This window comes from Syzygium oleosum, unplaced genomic scaffold (assembly GCF_021117445.2).
Source record: "Syzygium oleosum isolate NSW1041296 unplaced genomic scaffold, Sole_v2.1 Sole_v2.03, whole genome shotgun sequence".
Taxonomy (NCBI): Eukaryota; Viridiplantae; Streptophyta; class Magnoliopsida; order Myrtales; family Myrtaceae; genus Syzygium; species Syzygium oleosum.
In genome coordinates this window covers 20,119,152-20,143,452 of record NW_026607487.1, presented here as the reverse complement: position 1 = coordinate 20,143,452, position 24,301 = coordinate 20,119,152, and the positions used below count along the sequence as shown (strand labels likewise).

The following is a 24,301-nucleotide window of genomic DNA, read 5'->3' as shown; positions in this document are numbered from 1 at the left end:
CTATCGTAAAACACGATATAATGCATCTAACGTGGCATGTTTCCGAGCTTGTAGTTTTATCTTATCGAGCGTGAATTTTGTAACTTTTAATTCGCATAAAATCTTTTCTTTGGGTAAGATTCGACGTCAAGCTTATCGTAATAAAGGTTTAATGAACTATTGCAAAAGCGGATTGAAACCTAAAGATGTCTTGCCTCGGTACAATACTTGTTCCATGAGCAAATTATAAAGTATCCTTGAATAATGAGTTAGCTTATGCAGTAAGTAATGCCTGATTTGGAATGCCGCGATTCGTTACCTATCCAGGCAAAAAGAGCCCATCACTCGTTAGCTTTTGGAGTCTTCTTCTCCCTCAGTGAGCTCTCTCGCTCGCTCCCGACACCGGCATTCTTCTCAGTTCGCTTCGCGCGAAAACTTAAAAACCCCTCTTCGAAAAAAATCAATGAGAACGGGCTCTCGCAGAACCAAGCCGAGAATCCCGAGGAACGAGTTGGAGAGCAGCAGCAGGGGCGGCGGCAGATGGATCCGATCGAGGCGGCGAACGGGTTCTCGTTCCGGGTCGGCTTCACCGGGCACGGCGGCCACCTCAGGGTCGAGCCTCTCTCGACCGTCGAGCGCGGCAACCCGCTCAAATCGGTCCCCGATTTCATCTCCGTCAGTTCTCCGCTTCCCTACTCCACCTTTCCGTCTCGAATTTCGGCACTCAATGCAGTAGTAGGATCAACTCGCTGATCCTAGTGCGCTGTCGTTTGTTCTTGTTTGAGGGTTCGGTGAGGACGCTGTGGTGGTGCGGGATGATCGCCTTGTTTATCTTGTCTCCGTGGCTCTGCGTTTGAGTTCTGACTGAGGTTTCGAACGAAATGAGTTCCGACTCTCTGCGTGTGTGCGCCTTCATTGTTCCAGCTAGAAAGGAACTGGAATTCTCAAGGAACGAAAGTCTATATTTCGAGTCTCGATCTTTCCATTCTTTGCAATCGCTTAGCATCGTGCAGGTAGAGGAGAAAGGTGAGATTTTGAGTAGGGTAGGATATGAAGAATCAGCAGGGGCTTCTTATGTTGGCTCTAGCCTCTTGTGGGTTGGCTTCTATATGAATTGGAATTGAGGAGTGTGTTTGGCTGTCAATCTTTGCGATTTTGTTGAATATTAATAAATACTGCATCCTGCGGATAATTCGTATCGAAGTGACCCGTTTTTTGTCTTTTGGGAGATTGAGGATGTCTTTTTCTGTTTGATTGCTGAGAACATACAGGCACAGGTGGCAACTACTAGAGTAGCGGGAATGGTTAGGATAGTCGAAAGCAAGAGTTTTTATGCAACATGAAGTTGGTTGAGCGAGGATTTTGTTTTCGGTAGTTAATTAATTAAGGAATCTCATATTTAGGAGCCAGTTGTTGATTTTTATCTTTTTTACGGCAACTTTGCCTTTTCGGGTTTATGTGTTTCCTTCTGAAGATAGAAAGTCAACACAATTAAAACATTCAATACAGTAGATGTTGAATTCTTGCAACTGTATCACGGGTTTTGGAAGCTGTTTAGTTTTCTGGAAGAATAGAAGGGCTGGGTTTGGCTCCATTCTTTTCCTTTTGCAGCACATGCTTGATTGTAATATGATCATTATTTTCTTATTTAATATGAGCCTCAATGCCTCATACTTAGAAGCACCATATTTACGTCCGTTCAGTAATTATTTCAGCCGCCTGCTTTTGCCGAGGAAACTCCTGAATCAATAACGGAGTATATAGAGGAGAACTACCTAATGCCCACACTTGATGTTGACGAATTTTCACCGGAAAAGGCTGGAAGGCATTGGGACTTTAACTGGTTTGATGAGGCAAAAGTACCATTAGAACCATCATTACCGAGATCTGTTGTGGTTCCTGTGTGGGAGTTGCCATTTAGGCGCCAAAAAAGCAAATCAGGAGTATGGGAGCCTAAATCTGTGGAGGTAGATTTTTCTTTTTCAAATCATATCTTTTTGGCATAAATTTTTTGTCTTTCTGATGTCAATGTTGTGGTTCACTGGGATTTGACAAACTTACGCCAACTGATACTCTAAAAAATAAGGCGGCAATTGTCCTGTGGAAGTAGAACTCATAGTTTTTCTATTACCCTTTTCTCCTTGTTATTTTCCCAACTTTACCTCTACCCGTGTGCTTTAGGTGGATGTATCGGAGATAATGGTGGATGCTCAAGATACTGGTTCATTGCCACGAATGGCTGGGCCCACAAAAGACTTTTTGCGTGGAAGCATCAACAAACGTCCCTTTCGTCCAGGTGGTCTGGATGACGCCCAATCTCCGGAGAGGATTGTACCTGATGGTGCTTCTAGTGGTGAATGGGTTTGTGAATTGTTGAATGGGGGTTCTCCACAGGTCACTCCTCCAAGCTTCAAGCAAGGTGTGGATCTTGGGGATCTCCAGGTAAGCTTAATTGATTATCATCTTTTAGATTGCATTAAGCAAAGTAAAGGTCAATGAGGTTTTTGAACGTACATTTATTTTATTCATCAACGTGTCTTCTTAGGCTTACCCATGCTCATGGAATGTGTCCAAGGACTGGAATTCTGTCAAGAGCTTGTCAGACAACAAGGTAGTATGTTTTTGCAGTTAATTAGATTTTAGTTATCATTTCATTGTATTGGATGCATTCTTGGCGCTTTTAATAGATTTTCAGAAATTCTGAATACCATAATTTTCTAGGGAAGACTTTGCTACTGCACTATGTAAACTTAACTTCGTCTGAATAGTTTGAGTCACGAGAGTTCTTGAAGACCTTTTTCAGTACTGAACTCTTAAGAACGTTCTGTGTGAGTAAGTTTTCATTTATCACCGGCACTGCAGGTGGAGCTCTCTGTACAGTTTGATGACTTGTTCAAGAGAGCTTGGGAAGAGGGAACTGTTGCAGATTACGAGACTGAAGGTTTTGTCCTCCTACGTTTACTTTTCTTTGGCTTAGTTTTTTTTCTTGTGCTATAGAGTTATAGGGCTTCAATGGAAAATGAAGCTTTAGCAGATTTCCACTGTGGAACTATATTTGTCTTTGCGAATGGTGGAGAATGTTATAGTTGCTTTGACTTGATGAGCTGCTTACCTTTTGATGTTTAATTGATATATGATCATTGTATGATCTGCCCAAACAATCGAACTGACTTGATCTAAGTGGACTGTTTAGTGGTCAATGTTCTTGGATTTTCTTCCTGTGAAACAATTAACGTTATTTATTACCTCCTAATCTAAGCCCGGTACATGGCTTATTGTGTTAAGCCTCCTTTTAAAGATGATAGAACTAAGTTGATGATGTATGCCTTTCCATCTATAGGGTTGGGGTGATGCTTTTAGAAGCTTGCATGGATGGCTGTTGACCTGCCCCTTTTTGTCTTGATGCTTAGTTTGAAAACTTCTAGGATGCTTGAGATCACCTAAGATATGTTATGCTTCCTTAAATTAAAATTCCACTTCAGGACCTGGGAAGCTCTAGCATGCCAATATTGCTGAGTTTACGCAGGGAATTGGCTTTTGGAAGCCTGTTTTCTTTTATTGGATTTCTTGTCAATTTTCCCCCATTTCATACTGCTAATAGTCATGATCATTATGTCTGTGAAGGTCATATATCAGAATCAGAGTCCCTTATCCCAGAAGCTGAATCTAGCAGGGTGGCAGAAGATGAACTACCCATGCTGGATGAAATTTTGTCTGTTGAGACAGGAATATCAACCTCTCAACCAGATGCAGTGAAGAACAACGATGGACAACAGCCGGAGGTGAATTATTCTTGAAGCTGAACTTAACAACTCTCTTACTTGCAATTAGCAATAGCTTTCTCGTTGTAGTCTGCATGTACCACTGCTTGGCAACGTGCCTGACGCGATCGTCTGAAATCATCTAAATTGGCAGGTCTGGGCTGTTAGAGCAGACAATGATGGGATTGCTGATCGCTTTCATGAACTTGTACCCGACATGGCACTTGATTTTCCATTTGAGTTGGATAAGTTCCAAAAGGAGGTACAAGCGAACTTACATATATTTTGATAATGAGGGAAGGAACTGACCATGATATAAACACATCCAAATATCTCTGTCTCGCTGATCATGTTCCTTTCATCTATTTCAATTTTGTAGGTGCGGCTCTGAACACTCAGTTTGATTGAATCCGATTGTGATTCTGTGCATTCATTATATCCGTTATGATGTCTCTTTATTACAATCCCTCCTTTCAAATGAGTGCTCCCTGCTGTTTGTTATAATTAAGTGGTTTGGTTAAAGAGTACTCTTAGGGCACTTGTCAAGTAACCAAACAAAAAAGGTCATAGCTGTTGATGCACTGGCTTTTCTCATGATACACATAATTGATATTTTTGGAAAGCAAATCGTTCCTTAATAATTATTCTAGCAGCGTCGGTGGGGCTCTAGTTAAAATGAATGTGATCTTTTGTAAATCGAGTTTGAACCACTGCGTTGAGGGCATTTGCCAAGGCTTACTGCCAGTTAGTGATAGGCTTATTTTTCTGATTGGTGATGTTATTCTAATGGTGTCTCTGAGTTGAATATATGGATGTGTGAGTTGAATCAGGACTTATTTTGCAAAGGTATTTTCTTAAATTAGCATATCTCCAGTTTGCTTGGTCAATTTTTTAATTGAATTCTCTGACTGGATGGAAGCTGTTGAGAATTACACTCAGTTTCTGACCAGAGTGCTGCTTGAATCATCTATTTGAAAATTCTATCGATGAGGATCCTCAACATCTCGCCAAAGACTTGAAGTCCAAGTGAATTATGTATCAAGAAAATTTATTTCATCGTTCTTCTTTGAGCCAAATGAATTTTCTTTATATTTTTACTGAATCAGTTGGTGCTTGATGAGCTGGCATTTAATTCCTTCGTTCGCTGGCATCATTTGTGATTCTCCAGAAATTATTCATATTTTTACTGTAATTTTTTACTAAAAATCGTCAGATCCTGTTAATTGTATTTAAACTATCCATCCTGGCTTGTGGTACCACAGGCTATACATTATCTTGAAAAAGGGGACTCAGTTTTCGTATCGGCTCACACATCCGCTGGAAAGACAGTTGTTGCAGAATATGCATTTGCTTTGGCTTCAAAGGTACGGCTTCAATATTAAAACAGTGTCTCACTTTCATCTTCCTCCTTCCCTTTTTTTTTTGAATTCTTCTCCTTCCTTTAGACTTAAATATTGGATCACATGTCTCATTACCTGAATTGTCAGTTAGAAAAGGATCGATTAGACCCTGTGGGGGTGTGAAGGGGCTTTAATTAGCGTGCAGGCGTCGCAATTCATCTAGAAGAATGCCTTTATTCAATGTATTTTCAACAATTACTTGAGTTTCAATTTAAGTTTCTAAATGCAGCATTGTACCAGAGCAGTTTACACAGCTCCTATCAAGACGATCAGCAATCAAAAGTACAGAGATTTCTGTGGGAAGTTTGATGTTGGACTTCTTACTGGTGATGTCAGCTTAAGGCCAGAGGCATCCTGTCTGATAATGACCACTGAAATTTTAAGGTCAATGCTCTATCGAGGTGCCGATATCATTCGTGACATTGAATGGGTAAGGACTCAAAAAGCATTTTTTCCACACGTAACGCCTCTGTCATTATAAGATGACCTTCTATTTCTTTTGTTTCACTATGTGATCTTGTTAAGCTACTAATCAATTGTTTGTCTATGATGAGATAGGTCATATTCGATGAAGTGCATTATGTCAATGATGTTGAAAGAGGGGTTGTTTGGGAAGAAGTAATTATTATGCTACCAAGACATGTGAATATCATTCTTCTCTCAGCCACGGTACTTCTCATTCCTACTATACATTAATCACAATGTTGCAATTCTCGTATACCACTGTAAAATATAAGCACACAATCTGATAGTTTCTACTAAGCTGACAACTTTCTGACAGCTATTCTGATTTTGCTGCGGGAGCCTTGTAATTTCTTGAAGCAAAAAGTCTTTTTAGCTGAAATGACTAAATCTTCTCTTATTTCGCCTGGTATTCGGCAGGTACCTAACACAATGGAGTTTGCAGACTGGATTGGCCGGACCAAGCGGAAAAAAATTCGTGTGACTGGGTAAATGGCATACCTGAGATGATGCTTGAATTGTGCTTTCTGAAGTAAATAGAGACTGATGCTTAGGAGACTTTTCCTCAGACTAATACTGTCCCTTCACTAAATAGAGATTGTTTTCTTGTAGAATCAACATCTCGTAATGCCCTTCTTCTAATTTTCAGGACCACTGAAAGACCAGTCCCGTTAGAGCATTGCCTATTTTACTCCGGAGAACTTTATAGAGTATGTGAAAGTGAAAAGTTTATTTCCCAGGGACTGAAATCTGCCAGAGATGCTCATAAGAAAAAAAGTTCACTTCCACATGGAGGTTCTAGTGGATCATATGCGGGGCATTCATCGAATCATGAAGGGGTTCGAGGTGAGAAACGTGAAAACTTTAGTCGAGGGAAGCAGAATAAGCATTCTAGCTCCCAAAATCTGGGGAAACATACTGGAAATGGAGGCGGTTATCAGAGCAATGGCAGCAGTCAAAACAACTGGGGTATGAGAAGATCAGAAGCTTCTGTGTGGCTGCAGCTTATCAACAAGCTCTCCAATAAATCACTGTTACCTGTAAGTTTGAATCTCCAATGCTGATGTTTCCATGGAATGACTGATAACCATATATAAGACTTAGAGTGTATATCAAACTTAAAGATAGAACTGCTGTGCAAATTGAAAAGTGGATGTGAAACTGAAAACATAGAGCCATCACAATTCACAAACCAATAAATTGCTCTTAGTAGAGCTTGGTTTGGCTTGAAAGTCAAATGGAAAAGCCATTTTTGAAATTCCTGCCAAAATCTGGAACTTTAGTTGAAAATTTTGAAAAGAAGTGTGTGGTCCACATAAAATGCAAGATTTTAATATGCTTACAAAAAACAAAAGCCACATAAAATTCCCTCTTAATCTCTGAAAATATCATTTGAACTATGCGGTAGTTCCTCAAATATTTCTAAGTAGAGACCTGTCAGTACTCTGGGGGAAGCAACTTGTAAAATGCATTTTCTTAATTTTTCTTCCTTGTTTCCTTAGGTAGCACTGAATTGCCATGTAGAAGTCTGTAACTTGGTGCATCCCTCTTAGTAAACGGCGTCCTGTACGGTCCTTGCAGATAACATCACTTAAGTATTACATGGATGTCTTGGCCATGACAGGTTCCTTTTAGTAACCTTAGTTTATCTTCCATATTAGGTTTTTACAAATATGCTAAATAAAGATAAACAAACTCATTCCTTTGATTGGTAAAATTGTATTCGATTATTTTAAGGAATGCTGTCGCAATGTATCAAATATAAATTTTGTGCTTTTGCTGCAGATTTTGTTTTCTTCACATCTTCACTTTGCTTTTGTTTTTAGGTGGTTATTTTTTGCTTCTCTAAGAATCGTTGTGACAAGTCAGCTGATAGCCTATCAGGAACAGACCTCACAAGCAGCTCCGAAAAAAGTGAGATTCATGTTTTCTGTGACAAAGCATTCTCACGGCTAAAGGGATCTGACAGGAGATTACCACAGGTTTGACTTCTTTAATGATAACTGTGAGAGGAAAAAGGTGTTGAATTATTCAAAAAAGTTCAATATATACATCAAAATAACCCTGAGGTCTTAAAGACCACTTTACCCTTTATACTTCTAGCAATAACATGAACACACGCCATACATATGGTAGTCCTAAAATCAGTGTAAATGATGCGGTACACAGATTGTCAGAGTTCAGAGCCTTCTCCGCAGAGGAATCGGCGTGCATCATGCTGGGTTGCTTCCTATTGTTAAGGAGGTTGTTGAAATGCTTTTTTGCCGTGGTGTAATCAAGGTAAAGACAAGTAGACTGTCATCATTTTGTATCTGATAATCATATTGATATAATTTATGACCATCTGTTGTGCTCTTCCTGAATGGAAAGGAAAAATTCTGAAGTTATTGCATGATACCATGTACATCAAAGGATTGATTGGTTAACAACTAGTTGATTTGACATAAATGCAATGTTTCGATAGCTAATACTGGTTGACATTTATCACCTGGTGGTGTAGGTTCTGTTCTCAACTGAGACATTTGCAATGGGAGTCAACGCCCCGGCAAGAACGGTGAGCCTCATATATAGGCTTGTCCTCCTAGCTCTGTTTGCATGTTTGAAACTCACAATTTGATATATTTTTGTGGGCTTTGAATTTTGACCTACTTGAATAATATGATGTTTTCGGAGAGGCAATCGCTAAGTAGTAGTTTAATCTGATTTCCTTAATTTTTAGTGGATAGCAGCTTTGAAATCAGTTTCATTAATTTTTACTTACCGTGTATATTCTCACCAGCGATGTCAATGAGCAGTCTGGATGTATTGCTCAATTGAGTTTGGAGAAGTTTGACTCTAAAGCTTTGTTTATGGAACAATGTGTGGGAGGAAAATTGGGGGATTGGAGAAGAAAAATACTAAAGATATGAATTTTCCTCTTTGTCACCTTCCTGCAATAAACTTAAAATCATCTCGAATTCACACACCTACTTTCGTTCCTCCCCCTTCTCCTTTCTTCATCATGGATGGGCCAGTCCAGCTATTTAAAAATCCTATGCCCTAGCCGGACTCAGTGGACCAAAGTCCTTTAACCAAGCCCGTCTGTATTATGGCGCCTGGCTCATTCAGGTCTATCTATCTATCCTAGAAGTGGGTGACCCTCTAACCTGCATGGACTGACCGAGGCATAGAAAAGTTAATATTGCAGTAATCTACTCCATTGCATCAAAGCCAATTGTGTTGAGGAGCACATTTTGGCTCTCAGAACTCCAAACTTACTCCAGCAAGCTTTTGAGCATTTCTTTTCTTATCATGGTTTTATTGGTTCTTCGCTCAACCAGTCCGAGAAGGTAGGAGGCCTTTCCACTTCAGGCTTTTCGAGTGTGATGGCACAGTGAAGATCTTGGTTTTTCAGAGGCAGTTCACATCTGATTGTTTAAGACCGTGGCATCGGATTTCAAATATGTTGGTTGTAAGTAGTAGTCCTGATGGAAATTCTCTAGGAGATTTCTACTAAATCATAAAGGCTGTAACAACTAGAGTTAGATATGAACAAAAGTGCAAACATTTCATCCTAAGACAAAAAGGGTATGCAACGGACATCATTAGATAAGGAAAATAGGCTGTATTGGGAAGATAATCTCTGATCTTTTTCCTTTTAGGGTTGCGATTTGGTTTTATGTTACTGCTTGTGGGAGCCATATGAACAGAAGATGGGTTCGGTCTTAAATGAGCTTACAAAATATGAGCGACATGCTGACTTAGCAATTTAAGGAGAGTATGAGTAAGATTATCATAACTTTTATCTACTTCACCGAAAATGAGTCTGATAACCAACATTGTCCACATTTTCTAACTTTCCAATTTTTTAGTTAAAAAAAACCTGAAGTGATTTGTCTTTTTTCCTTTTTGAAGAAAGTAGAAATATTAAGCTAACTTTAGTGCTTTTCTTTTCATTTCTTTTCTTTCTTATTCTTTGGGAGGTGGGAGTGTAAAGTGTATGCTTTCACAATTTTAATAGCTATCTCTATCTTCAATTTGTAGTGATTTATTTTGTAGCTTTCCTAATGTTTTGAATTGGAAAAACATAAGTACTGCTATGCTCCACTAAAACACAAGTTGGTTGCATAGCAGTTGCCTCTGAATTAACAGCTTCCTTTTGTCTACCTCCCGTGATGGGTATGTTTTTCTTAGAATGCCAGATAGCCTATTCAAGAAATTACCTGACGGGAGATCTGCTTGCTTACCTGCAACATTGTCCACAGATGCTATGTAGAACTTGTTTAGTAATGAAGATATTTTCATTGTGTTTAACTGCAAATATAGAGGATAATTTGTACTTTGTCTCAAGATAATGCTCTCGTAGATTTTAAATCAGTGTGGGTGTTGTTTCTACTTCGATGGAAAACAATATAGAATTACCTTTTTTATTTTTCTGGAAGTCTACTCATACATGCTGTGACTTTTTAGATGCATGTCTAAGCATACATGTAATTTGACGATATTATTTAGTTTTTGCCACTGAAGTTTTTGTTCTACATGGTGTCTCCAGGAAGCATCACAAAGTTTAGATCTGTTTGACATATTGCAGGTTGTTTTTGATACATTGAGGAAGTTTGATGGAAAGGAATTCAGACAATTGCTTCCTGGTGAATACACTCAGATGGCAGGACGTGCAGGCAGAAGAGGACTTGATAGAATTGGTACAGTTATTGTAATGTGTCGTGACGAGATCCCAGAGGAGAGCGATCTGAAGCACGTTATCGTGGGAAATGCCACCAAGCTGGAATCACAGTTTCGCCTGACCTATATTATGATTCTGCATCTCCTACGAGTTGAAGAATTGAAGGTATTACTTGATAAGACGTTGTAGCCAACTGAATTGGCTGGTGTTCGACACTTATGGTGGTCATACACATATTCAGCTATGAAGTTGTGTTACAATCGTTGTCTTTCCTACCATGCTTTCATTTATATCTTATATTTCTGATTTAGGACATGTGTGACTTGTGTTAGATGAAAGTTACTTGTATTGTTCAAAATATGTGAATCTTATGTAGTAGTCCTCAATGATGATGACAAAATTGATGTTGGGGGCTTAGGTGAAAAAATTAATATCCTGAAATTTAGTGAAAATGGGGGAAGAAACAAGGTTTATGAGTGCGCTATTTGAACATTTGGTGGCCAAGTAGGGTGGCTGTCCCTGCCAGTCCCGTGGGTTTCGGAATTTGATGGAATGACGTAGAGCCATTCTTTTACTGTGCCTGTCTTGTGTATTATGGAGGAAAATATTAACAAAAATTTTTCTCGTACCCCTCTGTTTTGTTCTTTTTTTTGGAAGGAAAGAAACAATGCATCTTTTTCACACTTTTACTAATTTGTATTCTATTGACTTTACAATATCATTTATTTTTTTAGAGCTCTTCTTAAGGGCTGGTGGTGGTAGTGCAGTCTTCTGCATGACTTTTGTCTATTTCTCGAGAATTAAGCATTCTAGGTTCAAGTTTCTATTTTGTAGGTAAGCCTCTCCTCTTTCACTGTGAATTGGTTGTCAAATGACTGATTATTGTTGCCATATAATTGTTTCTTGAGAAATGTTGGAAGATTTCATCGAGTTTGTTTCACAGGCTCGTTCTTATTTGAGTTTGTTAAAGCCCATATTGTCACCTAATAGCATTTTTTGAAGAAGCCTTCAAAGCATATGCATTTGAAATATGCATGCTTATGATGTAATGTTTCCAATATGTGATCTAATCTTTCTTTTGAAGTTGCGGACTCAAAAATTATGTACATCTTTCTTTCAAAGCTGGGGACTTAAAATTTATGTACAACAGTTATCTTTGAAATGATTTATTACTTATAAGAGTTTATTGCGGTATCTGCAGGTGGAGGATATGCTAAAAAGAAGTTTTGCTGAATTTCATGCTCAGAAAAAATTGCCAGAAAACCAACAGCTTCTAATGAGAAAGCTTGCTCAGCCTAGAAAATCTATAGAGTATGTTGAGGACAGTATCTTCTCCCTGGAACTTCTGCATTGGGTCTAACTCCGTATCAGTTTGTGTCTTTCACTTTTGTCATCTTAGAACAGTATACATGCTCTGTCTCTTCTAATCAAACAAACCGTAACACCTCAAGTCCTACAAGGGGAAAAGTGCTTGTGAAGTTGTATAACGCCTACCAAGGTTGCTAGGCAATGGGGGACCGAGAATTGTCGGTTTTGGGTGGTGAGATAAAAACCAAACCTATGATATTGAATATAAATTCTTGTACTTGTTTCACTTCTATTTAAAAGAAATAGAGTGGGTCCTTTGCAGTGTGGGGTGTGGCACCGCCATCGCCCCCCTCTGTAGGTTCAACAATGTTGCTAGGTCCGAGTGTTTTATTTCGGTTCAGCAGACAAGTACTTATGGGCTATTTTCATGCATATATTTGTTGTGGTGCTCTTGGAAAATGGTTAATATCTGTATATTTATCACTCGACATTACTTTACTGACTGTTTAACCTGGCAAGATATTCCATTGACTAGGATGGTTACTCTCTGCTTCTTGTCAAACTAAAGTAGTGCCTACTATCAGTGACCTACTACGGCAGGTTTTGGTGGCATTTTGCACTAGTTGAATTGCTCATTCTGGTTTCTTCAGTGTCCAAAAGGAATTTTATTTGCACGGAAAGGAGGTTGTAAATGATTTTTAATCAGATTAATGAGAGGAGCTTGTTGTTGTTATGTCTGATGAAGGTAAACTAGCTATGTTTGCCTTTATGCACTAGCTAATTTCCTTAAATTATCGTGTTTCAGATGTGAACCACTGCTATTGTCTCAGTTATGGCCTTCTGGTCCTTTTGTCTTTTGCGATTATAATCTTCTCAATCCTGGCCCATGATTAGCTATCCTTCATGGCTGTTCTCATTTTCAACTGGAATAAAGAACTGGGACATCGTTCTGGCATATTGTTGCGTTGATGACAGTGTGCCCCATTTTTTGCTAAATGAAGAGGATCCGACCCTTGATATGGCCCCTGTTGTTGGATGTGTCTGCGTCTGTCTATTGCATTGCACCCATTTTTTCTTCAGTAGTATTGAATTGCCCCTTGCGGGGCAAGGACTAACTCCAATAGCTAAACAGTTTGATCTGACTTAGATGTCGCTCATGCACTGTATGCATGCAGATGTATAAAAGGTGAACCGGCAATTGAGGAATACTATGATATGCGCTTAGAAGTGGAGAAGCATCACATACAGATTTCCGAGACTGTCATGACCTCCTCAGTTGCCCAAAAATATCTTGTACCTGGAAGGGTGGTGGTTGTCAAATCGCAATCAGTAAGTTTGTTTCCTCGATTGGAGCATGTGGATCTTTTACCATCTCCTGCCAAAATGTAAATAAGGTACTCATGATATTAGTAAATCTTGGTCAAGGAGTAGCTTCCTGGTAAGTAGTGATGAAATGGAGCTAAGGGAGCTATATGTTATGACCACTTTCAATTTGAGCAAAGAAAAAAATTACAGACCAAAAAAAAATGTGAGCAAAATTTCCTCTATCAGCTAGGTGAGAGTTTGCACTACAGCTCGTTAGGTGAGGTGATTTTGTGATTCTGCTAAGTGGTATTTCATCGACATTACTGCTTACTGCGTGTATGCATGTCCTGTTGTCTGCTGTTAGCTGATATATACATATTTTTCAGGGGTTCATATCTGTGTCGAATACATTTATTTTTGTCTTCGAATTCTGAAGATTGTTTATGTCCTTAGAGGTTCTAACTTTGTGCTGGCAGGCTCAGGACCACTTACTTGGAGCTGTTGTCAGACCAGTCTCTGGGAAAAGGCAATATATAGTATTACTTCTGAAACCTAACTCTCCATCAGCCACACAGGATTCTCCAAGTAACAAGAGCATCGGAGACAAGAAAGCATTTGATTTTGCACCAGGTTCTTTTCTGGTGCCAAAATCAAAACGTGCTCTCAATGATGAATATTATTCGGTTTCTACTTCGCGCAAAGGATCAGGTAGCATCAAAATAACATTTCCGCATTATGGTACTGCTGCTGGGATGACTTATGAGGTGAGCGAAGTTGATATGAAAGAATTCTTATGCATCTGCAATTGCGAGATAAAGATAGACCAGGTAGGACTTCTTGAAGACTGTAGCACCGCTGCTTACTCCAAAACAGTTCAACAGCTTTTGAATCTGAAATCTGATGGGCATAAGTACCCTCCTGCGCTAGATCCAGTGAGAGGTATTGCTTATTCTCTTGAAGTTTCTTGAAAAGTGTTGTTGAGTTGATGACCCCTCAAAGCTATATTATTGGACTACTCATCTTCCTCTGATCTAGTTAACTGAGAGCCTAATTGATTTCCAAATGGTGTTGAAGCAGAGGGGAGTATATCGCGCCTCGCTGACTGATAGTGGATCGTTTATCTTCATTGTTAGCATCATAGGATGTCTTAGTGGCTTTAAGAGACTGCTTCACATGTCAAAAGAGTTGTGTACTTCTGACGTATTTTTAAGTAGAAGGAAAAGGATATATGAATGCATCATTTACATAATCCATTTTGAGTACACATGTGATCTGCTATGTATAAGAAAACAAATTAATAATGATGGAGTCCATGGCTATTAGGAAAAGTAGTTAGTTGGGTACACATGCTAGTCGCCTAGAGGAAGCACAAGCTCTTACTTTGAACAGCCATGGGAATTGTTGATACCATACACGTGTTGTAACTTGTATGTGCATTGTAGTGTAGATAACCTTTGGATTTTTTTTAATTGGCTCATACAAAAAGTCTTGGTGAGAGGAATCTATCTCATACTTTAATTGACGGTCCATTTGTTTGAAGGAACATTGTTTCCGGCAAACTTGTTTTCCAACTTTCCAGTATTTGGATGGCGCAAACCTAATTGATTTACGGAAAAATGTTTTTCATGGACAGAAAACAACAAGCTTAGATTTGGGGAAAATGGCTTGCCCTTTGGCAAGAAGGAAATTACTTTCCCTAAACCACTAAACAAATGAAAACTAACCGTTTTCCTTGAAAATGATTTCCATGGAAATGATATTCCTTTATCATAAAGTATTAGTGAACAAAACGCACCCTTACTTGTGTTGTAACTCAAAGGTGCATTACATATCACCTTGTAGTGGGGGAACTTTTAAATTGCTCAAGTAAAAAGTCTTGGTGAGAGGATAGCTTTTATGATAAAGTGGTCTGTTCAGACAAGTTTGCTGAAATGTGAAGCAGTTGTTCTCCTGGAGCTGCATTACTGACAAGGCTCAAGTTGCTTACTTTATCAAATTGCTGCTGCCTGTAATCTAGGGTATATTTTTATTGGTTATTCTCACATGATTACAACCTTATATTTCAGACTTAAAGTTGAGAGATTTGGATCTTGTGGAGATCTATCGCAAATGTGATTCCCTACTGCAAAACATGGCGGAGAATAAGTGTCATGGTTGTATTAAATTGGAGGAGCATATGAAGTTGGCAAAAGAAATAAAGGGGCGTAACGAAGAGGTTAAGGCTCTTGAGTTTGAAATGTCTGATGAAGCACTTCAACAGATGCCAGAGTTTCAGGGCCGGGTAATATTGTGACGATATTAGTGTCTATCATCATCATTTTTTAAGTTTAGGGCAAATTGAAGTTTTGTGCTTTGTGAGACTTCTCATTGGTATATTTTGTTCAATATGCAGGTAGATGTTCTGAAAGAAATTGGATGCATTGATACTGACCTTGTTGTTCAAATAAAAGGCCGTGTAGCCTGCGAAATGAATTCTGGGGAGGAGTTGATATGCACAGAGTGTCTATTTGAGAATCAGCTAGATGACTTGGAACCAGAGGAAGCAGTGGCTATAATGTCTGCCTTTGTGTTCCAGCAGAGAAATACTTCTGAACCTTCTCTTACCCCCAAGCTACTTCAGGCTAAGCAAAGGTTACTCTTTCCTCCAGCCTATTCCTTTTAACTTTTCCCCTCCTTGTTCGCTTAGGACCAATAATGAAAAGCTTTCATATTCTCTGATTGAACCTGCTGCCAGCAGTGTGTTGCACCTGTCATCTGGCGTGCCTCTGTCAAGGGCCTGTGCAGATAGGGAGCCATAGGACATGTATGCTTAGGTTTACTTGACCTCACACAAATGGTCTCTGATTTTAAGTCCAACTGCGGAACTTGGTGTTTAGGTTCTTGGGGATCTCTAATCATGTTTTGGCTGTATACTTGGTTTCATCTATCTTTCCATGCTTGTCTTTGTTCGTTTTCACTGTCCTTTTTGTATCTTTAAGGAAAATTATATATGGGATGTAGACTACACCATTTTTTTTTTCTGATCTCTTCCTAGTGATCTGTAGGAGAATCTTCCAACATGACCTGTGCCTATAAGCAATCATAAAAGATAAATGAGTCTATAAGGTCGAACTTGTCAGTTGTGAATTCTCATTCTCGGTCACCTAATGTGTCAAATCCTGAAAATTTCTTTGCCATGTGAAAAGAAAAAAAAAAAGCAGTGGCCATTGAATTACTTGCTTCAATATGCATTGCTGTATCCATAACATCATATGCATTCTCATTGAACATGTACTCTTATACAGATTATATGAAACAGCAATAAGACTTGGTGAGCTCCAAGCCCAATGCAACCTACAGATTAACCCCGAGAAATATGCTCGAGAAAATCTAAAGTTTGGTCTGGTCGAAGTGGTTTATGAATGGGCAAAGGTTTCATTTTTTAAACACTCTGAGCTTGACCTATTGCTATGTTCTTGAATGGCTGATCAATTCAAGGTCTTCCTCATGCAGGGCACTCCATTTGCTGATATTTGTGAGCTCACTGATGTTCCCGAAGGCCTTATAGTACGGACCATTGTCAGACTGGATGAGACATGTCGGGAATTAAAAAATGCAGCGTCGATAATGGGTAATTCTGCATTATACAAGAAAATGGAATCGGCTTCCAATGCCATAAAGCGTGATATTGTCTTTGCTGCTAGCTTGTATGTTACTGGAGTATGAGAAACTTGATGTACCTTTTGGGATCTGGGGATGCGAGCAGGTCGAACTACACTTGGTTATTTTTTTGGGGGGGTCCAAATTTTATACATGTTCGCCATGAGATTGGTCTGAGCAGTCGAAGGATGTGCTTGGTCCTGCCTTTTTGTTTTCAGTAGCCAACTCATCCAGACTTGCTTCATAGTTAATATAAAGATACAAGTGTTGCTCTCTCGCTAAGGCACGAAAATGTCCACGAATCAGCGCTTTCGACGGAAATAGAACGTTATTGTCGCTCGACATCGTAACGAGTAAGGAGGTATTTCCTTCCTCATAAGCATCATCTAGTACATTACTTCAACGAAACCCGCCTTTGACTCTCGGGCACGGTGCTTGGACCGATCTTTCTAGCAGAATTTTCCATAATGGGTACAGATGACAGGACTAATGCATTTCCAGGACCTCGAGGATTGCCACAATCAATTGAGGCCATCGGGCACGATATGGCACGCTATACTCACGTAAGGCTTCTTAGCACGGTTACTTTTAGGGGTGTGTAAAAGAATCGAAAACTGGTATGATCGCTCAAAGCCGGACCGAATTGGCCTAGAATCGGCGGTTCTCACGGGGATTGGTCTGGTTTCCATTTTTTGTTTTCAAAAATTCCTAATTCCTGAAATTATGAGATCCTCTCACGCTCCTGTCCTTAATCCTCACGCTCTTTAGCCAGTTTTCATTTCCTCCTCCTCCTCCACCGCTTCGATTACATCAATCGGTACTTGCCATGACTCTTAAGCTTCTTCTTTTGCTGTAAGCATGCCGCCCTTCGCATCGTGTCTCTGCCGCTCCCGTACCGGCACTATCGTTCGAGCCAAAGGTATGGGACTCGTTGTCATTCTCTTCGTTTTCTGTTTACGTGGTTTGGGATCAGCGAAGGGGAGAGTAATTGCGGATTTCATGCTCGGAGCATTGGTTTTCTTGTGATTCGTTTAGGCAGTTCGGCTTGTGCGTCGCGGTATTGCTCCATGTTCAATCGGATAGTTATCCGCATAAGATGAGCTTCATAGTTTTACTATTTTTCGGTTGCAATTGGCGCATTCGTGCTTTGAGCTTCGTTTTTCTCTGGCGTGAGGTCGCTAAATTCAGAACATTGGCCTTATGACCTGAGGATTTGAAGTGTTTCTCTTTTTTTTTTTTTTCCAATCTTCGTCGATATATAAATCACAGAATGCCTTCTAGGATGATTTACAAACTTCATCATATTCTGTGTTTATTGTCCCGGCCGATCTTTCAGTTCTGCTTACAAATTTGTGCAACCGGCCCTTTGCGCGTGTTCTGGTTGGGAAAATGACCTTTCATTGTTAAGTTAAATTTGTAAGCGTGACGTACAGAAGCATATCGAGCGTTTGTAGTCCAACGGTTAGGATAATTGCCTTCCAAGCACTAGACCCGGGTTCGACTCCCGGCAAACGCACCTTCCCTTGATGTTTTTGCTCTTTCTCTTTTGTCAAAAATTGCATGTGTTACAGACGTACTGTAGGATCCATTGAGATAATATATGCTCACTGAGGCCAAGAGAAGTAAAATCCACGACAACATTGTCTGGCGCACTGGAAATTAGGCCAATGTAAATTAGCGTTAAAATTTGCACATATGGGGCCTGGAAACGGCAAGTGCGAACTGGATTGAAAATTGCACACGAAATCAATGAGCGTGGAGCCTCACGTGCGAAATAAATACGGGGCACATTAATCTGAATCTGATACCATGTCTGGACAAATCATTTTTTCCAAAATTTCAAAACGAAGAAAAAAAAAAAGGGAGGGGGTCGACAATATATATTTTTAGCGTACTGTTTCTAACATTTCCATCCCCCAAGTCAGTAGAGAAGCACACATTCCACTTTTCACGGCAATTGCCTTTTAATCTTCCCCTTGTTTTTTTTTTTCAGCGAGACGGAAAAAAAAAAAGCAGCTTTCCGACAGCGCAAAGAATAGAGCCCAGGAGCCGATAAAAAACCAAAAGGGGGGATTTGATCTGGTGTGTCTTCCGTGATGCTGCTGCCTTATATGCAAAAACCTTAAAGCCCACAAACAAAACCCTCGTTTTTCTTCGAACACTCACCTTTATCGTTTGGCAGAAGTAACTACTACCGTTCGGTGCTCATACGTAACATCTGCATTGCCCTGACTTTCCGTTGACTTCCCTCTCCAGTACACAAATACTCGCCATGAATGTGTCGGGCTCCTTGCTATCGTCAACGGGTGTGGCGCCTCCTCTATCCTGCGCACCCCCACTTTCCCCGGGGTGGTCAGACATTAAGAGAGAGAGAGAGAGAGGTGTCATGTCAAGGCTCGAGAATCTATGTCCCATTAAAGAATTGACCGAGCTCAGTGATCAAGCCTCACGGATGATGGCGGTGGAGGTGCATCTGATCTGAACACCCCTTCCATCCTCTTCCCTCCACATACTCGACGGACGGACGGACGGACGGAGGAAGGAATGGCCGGCAAAGTCTCCAACTTCTCCGATCTGATACAGCGGGTGACCGCCTCCTGCTTGCTCCATCCGCTGGCCGCGACGCGGCACTACTCCGGAGAGCTGGTGAGCGACCCCGACGAAGGGGAGAAAGAATGCGACCCTCGACGGGGAATTGAAGAGGACCCAGAGGAGGAAGAAGACGACGAAGTGGAGGAGGAGAGTGAAGAGAAGGGAGGAGCTGAGGAGGTTTGGGAGCGGAGCAAGAGGGAGATGAGGGCGGAGAGGCTGGTGGTGGAGATGGAGGTGATAATGAACGACGTGTTCGACACGGTGTCGGCCATGAAGAGAGCCTACGTGAGCTTGCAGGATGCGCATTGCCCCTGGGACGCCGAGAAGATGCGGGTCGCCGACGTGGCGGTGGTGGCGGAGCTCAGGAGGCTGGCGGTCCTGAGGGAGAGGTACCGTCGGAGCCTGATTTGCCACGGGGGAGCCGGCGGCGGCGGCGGCTGTGGTAGGGGGCTGGGGAGCCGACCGGCGGAGGTGAGGGAGGTGGTGGCGCCGTACGAGGCGGCGCTGGAGGAGATGAAGAGGGAGGTGAAGGCCAGGGAAGCGGAGGTCGACAGCTTGAAGGAGAAGCTCCGGAGCTCGACCAGTCTCAACGGGAAGAAAGGACGGTCTCTGTCGAAGAGGAGACTCAGTTGCAGCCAATCTCTCGGTCTCTCTCTCTCTCTCTCTCTCTCTCTCCCTCCCTCATTTTCCGATCTCGCATATTCTGCTGCCCGCTCACGTTTGGTGAACCGTTTCCTGCAGTCGCTGCGTCGCCGGCGCCGGAGCTCTTCGAAGCGACGATGAGCCAAGTCCGGGAGGCGTCCAAGTCCTTCACCTCCCTCCTCCTCTCGCTGATGCGCGCCGCGCACTGGGACATCGCCTCCGCGGTCCGCTCGATCGAGGCCGCCGGCGGCGCGGGGGCGGCGGCCGCGAACGCGTCGATCGTCGGGGTCCACCACGCCAAGTACGCGCTGGAGTCCTACATCTCGCGCAAGGTCTTCCAAGGGTTCGACCACGAGACGTTCTACATGGACGGGAGCCTCTCGTCGCTGCTGAACCCCGGCCAGTACCGGCGAGACTGCTTCGCGCGGTACCGGGACATGAAGGCCATGGACCCGGTGGAGCTGCTCGGGGTGCTGCCGAGCTGCGACTTCGGCAAGTTCTGCTCCAAGAAGTACCTGGCCATCGTGCACGCCAAGATGGAGGAGTCCTTCTTCGGGAGCCTGGAGCACCGGAGCCTGGTGGCCGGCGGGAGCCACCCGAGGACGGAGTTCTACGGCGAGTTCCTGAAGCTGGCCAAGGCGGTGTGGCTGCTCCACTTGCTGGCCTTCTCGCTGGACCCGGCGCCGAGCTTGTTCGAGGCGAGCCGAGGGGCCGAGCTGCACCCGCAGTACATGGAGAGCGTGGTCAAGTTCTCGGGCCGGGGGCAGGTGCCGGCGGGTCACGTGGTCGGTTTCCCGGTGAGCCCCGGGTTCAAGCTAGGGAACGGGTCGGTGGTCAAGGCTAGGGTTTATCTGGTGTCCAGAGCGTGATATTGGAGCTGCATTTTCCTAATTATAGTGGTCGAGGCTAGGGTTTCTGCTTTTTCTTTTTTTTTTGGTAGTGCACTAATAATAATTTATGCTTAGAGCTTAGGTGTGTATCTGTTATGGGGATGCGGTGGGAAGGCTTTGAGCCAGCAAGGCTCGAAAGACACTCTTTTTAGCGTGAATGGATACATTCAAAAGAAGCAGCACAAGCAACAAATGCGAGTCCTGCAAGCAAATCTTGCCCCTAAACTCTGGCACAATAAATTAACAAATTATGCGGGTATCACATCAGTTGGTCCATGGCTTACAGTCTCTCCGTAGAAAGAATTGACGCCCCATAAATATGCTCTTGGCATGGGAAATTACGCCACTAGTTCTTTATTCATGAAGTTGATAAATGCAATAGAGCATCGGCTGAGGGGGACACGACTCTTTCCCATGACAGCCTCTTCGGCGATTGCGCGGCAGCGGTACATACTCGGCAAAGCTCCGGGACAATGCTGCATCCTCCTGCTTACCCCATACGTGAATGAGCAAGACTTCTCTCATGCAGCTCCGACAAAAAATCTCTTTGCCTATCATGACCATACAGAAAAGTTATGCAATTTACCCCCAGAAAAAATAACAGGGTACTCCTGCTTAGTCGGTTCACAACGAGATCGACAATCAGTACTCTTTTCATCTCAGAAATCAACATGCCCAGTCAATAAAGAGAATGTAATCTATGCTCTTACTTGCTCGAAGGTAAGAAACATAATGGCGTTCCACGATCCCAGACGACCGAAATTTGGGAGGAAACCCTTGTAGAAGGCAAAAATACCCTGCCAGTAAATCAGTGTAAATTAGAGACCTGTCGAAGTTGAAGGCTCTTGCATAAGATTATAAACTAGGCGAGGCATAGGTGTACTCCATCATCTAAGTCAGTTGACTCGAAGAATAGATAAGAAAAAAGGTGGCCACAGAATCCATTCTGTTTATTCAGGTCCAAAATCTACAGAATTGACAGTGCATTGGAATTTGGAACAGAAACGAAAATCTACAACATGGCAAGAGCAGAGAGATAGCATTCGCTTGTTAACGTACAGCATCTTCAGAGTGGTTTAGTGTGCAGTGCAGTCACTGGACAATGATTAAATTTGATAGAAGCTAATGTACCTCGTACTTTAGAGTCTTTATGAAACAATCAAGAGTACTTCTGTATGTCGAATCGCCCATCATTCTTGACTTAACCTGAAAATGCGCAGCATTACAGCCACGTAATGATGATGTAAGGGTGCTGATCAAGAGTTCCAATCATCACAGATAGATGAAACTAGATTCATGCACCAACCAAGGAGAAGGACAAAAATCATGTAATGGGATGACAAACATTATGAAGACTTCTTGATTTAATTTTTGTTGATTACACAAGAGCTTACCACATCAATAGGAGAACCTATGCAGACAGCAAAGAACCCTGCGCCTAGACCTGCCAGGAGTTGAGTAAACACATTGTCTATAAACCCTGGAATTTTCAAAATCATCTGCATAAGTTCAGAGAAATTAGGACAAGATAAAATAGAAGCAGCAAGTAAGACTAGCTTATGATCATTACAAAACATATAGGACATTAACAAACCCAGCGCTACCTGTTTCACTTGATCATAGCTTGCCAGCTCAGCTGCATTTATAATAGCATTCCGTGCTATATTTGGTCCAAGACCCGTCCAAAGAGCCGCCAACCCTTCCTGAGTATAAAATCGATTTGTTAACAGAAGATACATCTAAACAGAATCCATTCGGTGTGATTTTTATCTGGAGCACATCCCCCTTCCTCAAGAAATAGATACCTAAACCCTGAACCCAAAAATAGTTGACTCGGGTTGGTCAATGATCAAAGTTTTCTTGGTTGGGTCCTTGAGATTGGATCGATCTGCTTAGAAAGTAACATCCACGGGGACATGCCACAGTTTGAATGGGAACTAATTGTTAGCTAACCTGTTTCATAATTGTAAAATAAGCATTCAAAGCTCCAGAATAACGACCTGGCACCCCAGGTGGCAGTTTCCCTTCAGCCTGAAGTCGAATTTTAACAAGATCCGTAGGATTAGCCACTGCAATTGCAATCGCACCTGTTTGACAATGGGAAACGCAATCAGATAAAGGGAAGTAGAGCAACAGGCGTCTACCTTCATCGTACAAATTGACAGAAACTTAACTAGTGGAAGTAGTTTGATTAGTCACATGAGATACTTACCTGTCAATAATGCAGCAAGTATTTTCTGGAACAAATAAGTGTCTTCAACAGAGTCACTGCCAACTAAAAATGATTTGACCTATTTAACAAAAAACCTCTGTAATGCCCAGTTTACCCACAGCAATCATCAATTTAGATAGTTGTGAGAACCCATTGGAGACTCACAGGACCATATAATCCAATCCTCAAGCCGCCATATATACATTGACGATGTAACCCTGGGATAATGCCATTCCAAAGTGCCGGTAGTCCTTCTTCCCTAGCAATGGTAGCAACAGTACCCAACAAGCCCCTGTATTTAGGTACCTGGCCTCCTTCTCCGGCCGGTGCTTTCTTCTGAAGCTGTAGCCTGACTTTAGCCGTGTCCATAGGAATGGTGCAGAACTTCGCAAAGTAATAAAGTAAGATTCAGGGCGATCAATTGGTCAGAAAAATAAAACCGATCAAAAAATACGTGAATTCGGATCAGAAAGTAGAAGCCATGAGCAGATAAAACCAATAACTAGTCACGAAAGTTACGAGGAGAACATCCATGAGGAAGGCTCCACAAAAAGGAGGGGAAAATGTCTCTGATAATTTACATCTGATTAGCAGCTGATGAGAACAAATGTGCACAAAAGGGAAATCGTGCGCCTCTGACCCTTTGACCACTTGTCGATTCGGAACAAGAGATGATAATGCTAATTCCGAAGCCCATATTTCCTATGATCGTGTGCCCCCAGAATATCTAGCATCCAATCCAACAAGCTAAAAGCAGAGCCAACTCCAATTTTGTCTTCTTAGGGGTCAAACCATACAAGAAATGACGAAAATTACCAATTACACCCCAAGAGCGACTTGTAGTGAGGAATCCGTATACAAGGCAAGAGTTGTTCATACAGCTATAGAGAACTTCAGCTGCGCTGCCGTGCCTTTCTATTACTTTTCTTGGCCACCTGAGGACAGTTGTGAGCCGAATGAAGCACGACAAGAGCAGGATATAATTCGAGCCCTCATTCACAAAGACAAGATCGGTTCCAACCAAGTTCATCTTCAACGACATCAATCAACAAGATCCCACGCAGTAGCTAAAACACAGTACATAAGCGAAGACCGAACGGCGGACACAAAATTTGGCAGCATTACAGTCGCGCGCGAGGCTCGGATTCGTCCAGGAAAAAAACACAAAACGGAGCGGCGATCGGCGATTACCTCGGCGAAGCAAGCGGCGAGGGCGCTGCAGAAGAAGGTCTCGACGAACGAAATCTCGGACCTGGGCTTGAGATCCGCCATCGGTGAAGGACGCGGGGCTGTCGCGGCGGAGACGGCGGGGCGGAGGGGAGGCGATCAGGGGGGGTTTTCGGGGATCGGGAGGTGGACGGGCTGGTGAAGGCGAACGAACAGTGGCGGAGGAGGAGGAGCGAGGGAGGAGGGAAGGTCCCTCCAACAAGCATGTGCTCCGTTCGCTC

General features: G+C 42.1%; 3 protein-coding genes and 1 non-coding gene across 5 annotated transcripts; 3 read left to right on the top strand and 1 right to left on the bottom strand.

Annotated features, from left to right (window-relative positions):
• The first annotated feature begins 305 nt into the window (after positions 1-305).
• LOC115683919 (DExH-box ATP-dependent RNA helicase DExH11) lies at positions 306-16,793 on the top strand. Of its 2 annotated transcripts, none has more exons than XM_030608573.2 (23): positions 306-654; positions 1,695-1,946; positions 2,161-2,421; positions 2,525-2,590; positions 2,842-2,920; positions 3,604-3,761; positions 3,895-4,002; positions 5,003-5,104; positions 5,370-5,570; positions 5,699-5,809; positions 6,023-6,090; positions 6,252-6,642; positions 7,429-7,584; positions 7,772-7,882; positions 8,103-8,156; positions 10,173-10,430; positions 11,467-11,576; positions 12,749-12,902; positions 13,355-13,817; positions 14,945-15,159; positions 15,271-15,509; positions 16,163-16,289; positions 16,371-16,793. In XM_030608573.2, the coding sequence occupies exons 1-23, from the start codon at positions 520-522 to the stop codon at positions 16,581-16,583; spliced, it is 4,032 nt and encodes a 1,343-aa protein (XP_030464433.2). In that variant the 5' UTR covers positions 306-519; the 3' UTR covers positions 16,584-16,793. The 2 variants fall into 2 exon arrangements, with proteins under 2 accessions (XP_030464433.2, XP_056165402.1); XM_056309427.1 differs by having other exon boundaries at positions 307-654; positions 13,361-13,823; positions 14,930-15,159.
• A 1,168-nt stretch (positions 16,794-17,961) lies between these two features.
• On the top strand, positions 17,962-18,033 carry TRNAG-UCC (transfer RNA glycine (anticodon UCC)). The gene has a single exon. It is a non-coding gene; the product is annotated as a tRNA-Gly (tRNA).
• A 715-nt stretch (positions 18,034-18,748) lies between these two features.
• On the top strand, positions 18,749-20,814 carry LOC115683882 (protein GRAVITROPIC IN THE LIGHT 1). The gene is made up of 2 exons (XM_030608524.2): positions 18,749-19,755; positions 19,851-20,814. Exons 1-2 carry the CDS (start codon positions 19,062-19,064, stop codon positions 20,618-20,620), a joined length of 1,464 nt encoding a protein of 487 aa, XP_030464384.2. The 5' UTR covers positions 18,749-19,061; the 3' UTR covers positions 20,621-20,814.
• Positions 20,815-20,851: 37 nt separating this feature from the next.
• Positions 20,852-24,301, bottom strand: LOC115683883 (mitochondrial uncoupling protein 2). Its single transcript, XM_030608525.2, has 9 exons — positions 24,045-24,301; positions 23,019-23,237; positions 22,854-22,932; positions 22,595-22,728; positions 22,246-22,344; positions 22,036-22,140; positions 21,773-21,847; positions 21,352-21,438; positions 20,852-21,192 (listed from the first exon to the last, which is right to left on the bottom strand). The coding sequence occupies exons 1-9, from the start codon at positions 24,123-24,125 to the stop codon at positions 21,163-21,165; spliced, it is 909 nt and encodes a 302-aa protein (XP_030464385.1). The 5' UTR covers positions 24,126-24,301; the 3' UTR covers positions 20,852-21,162.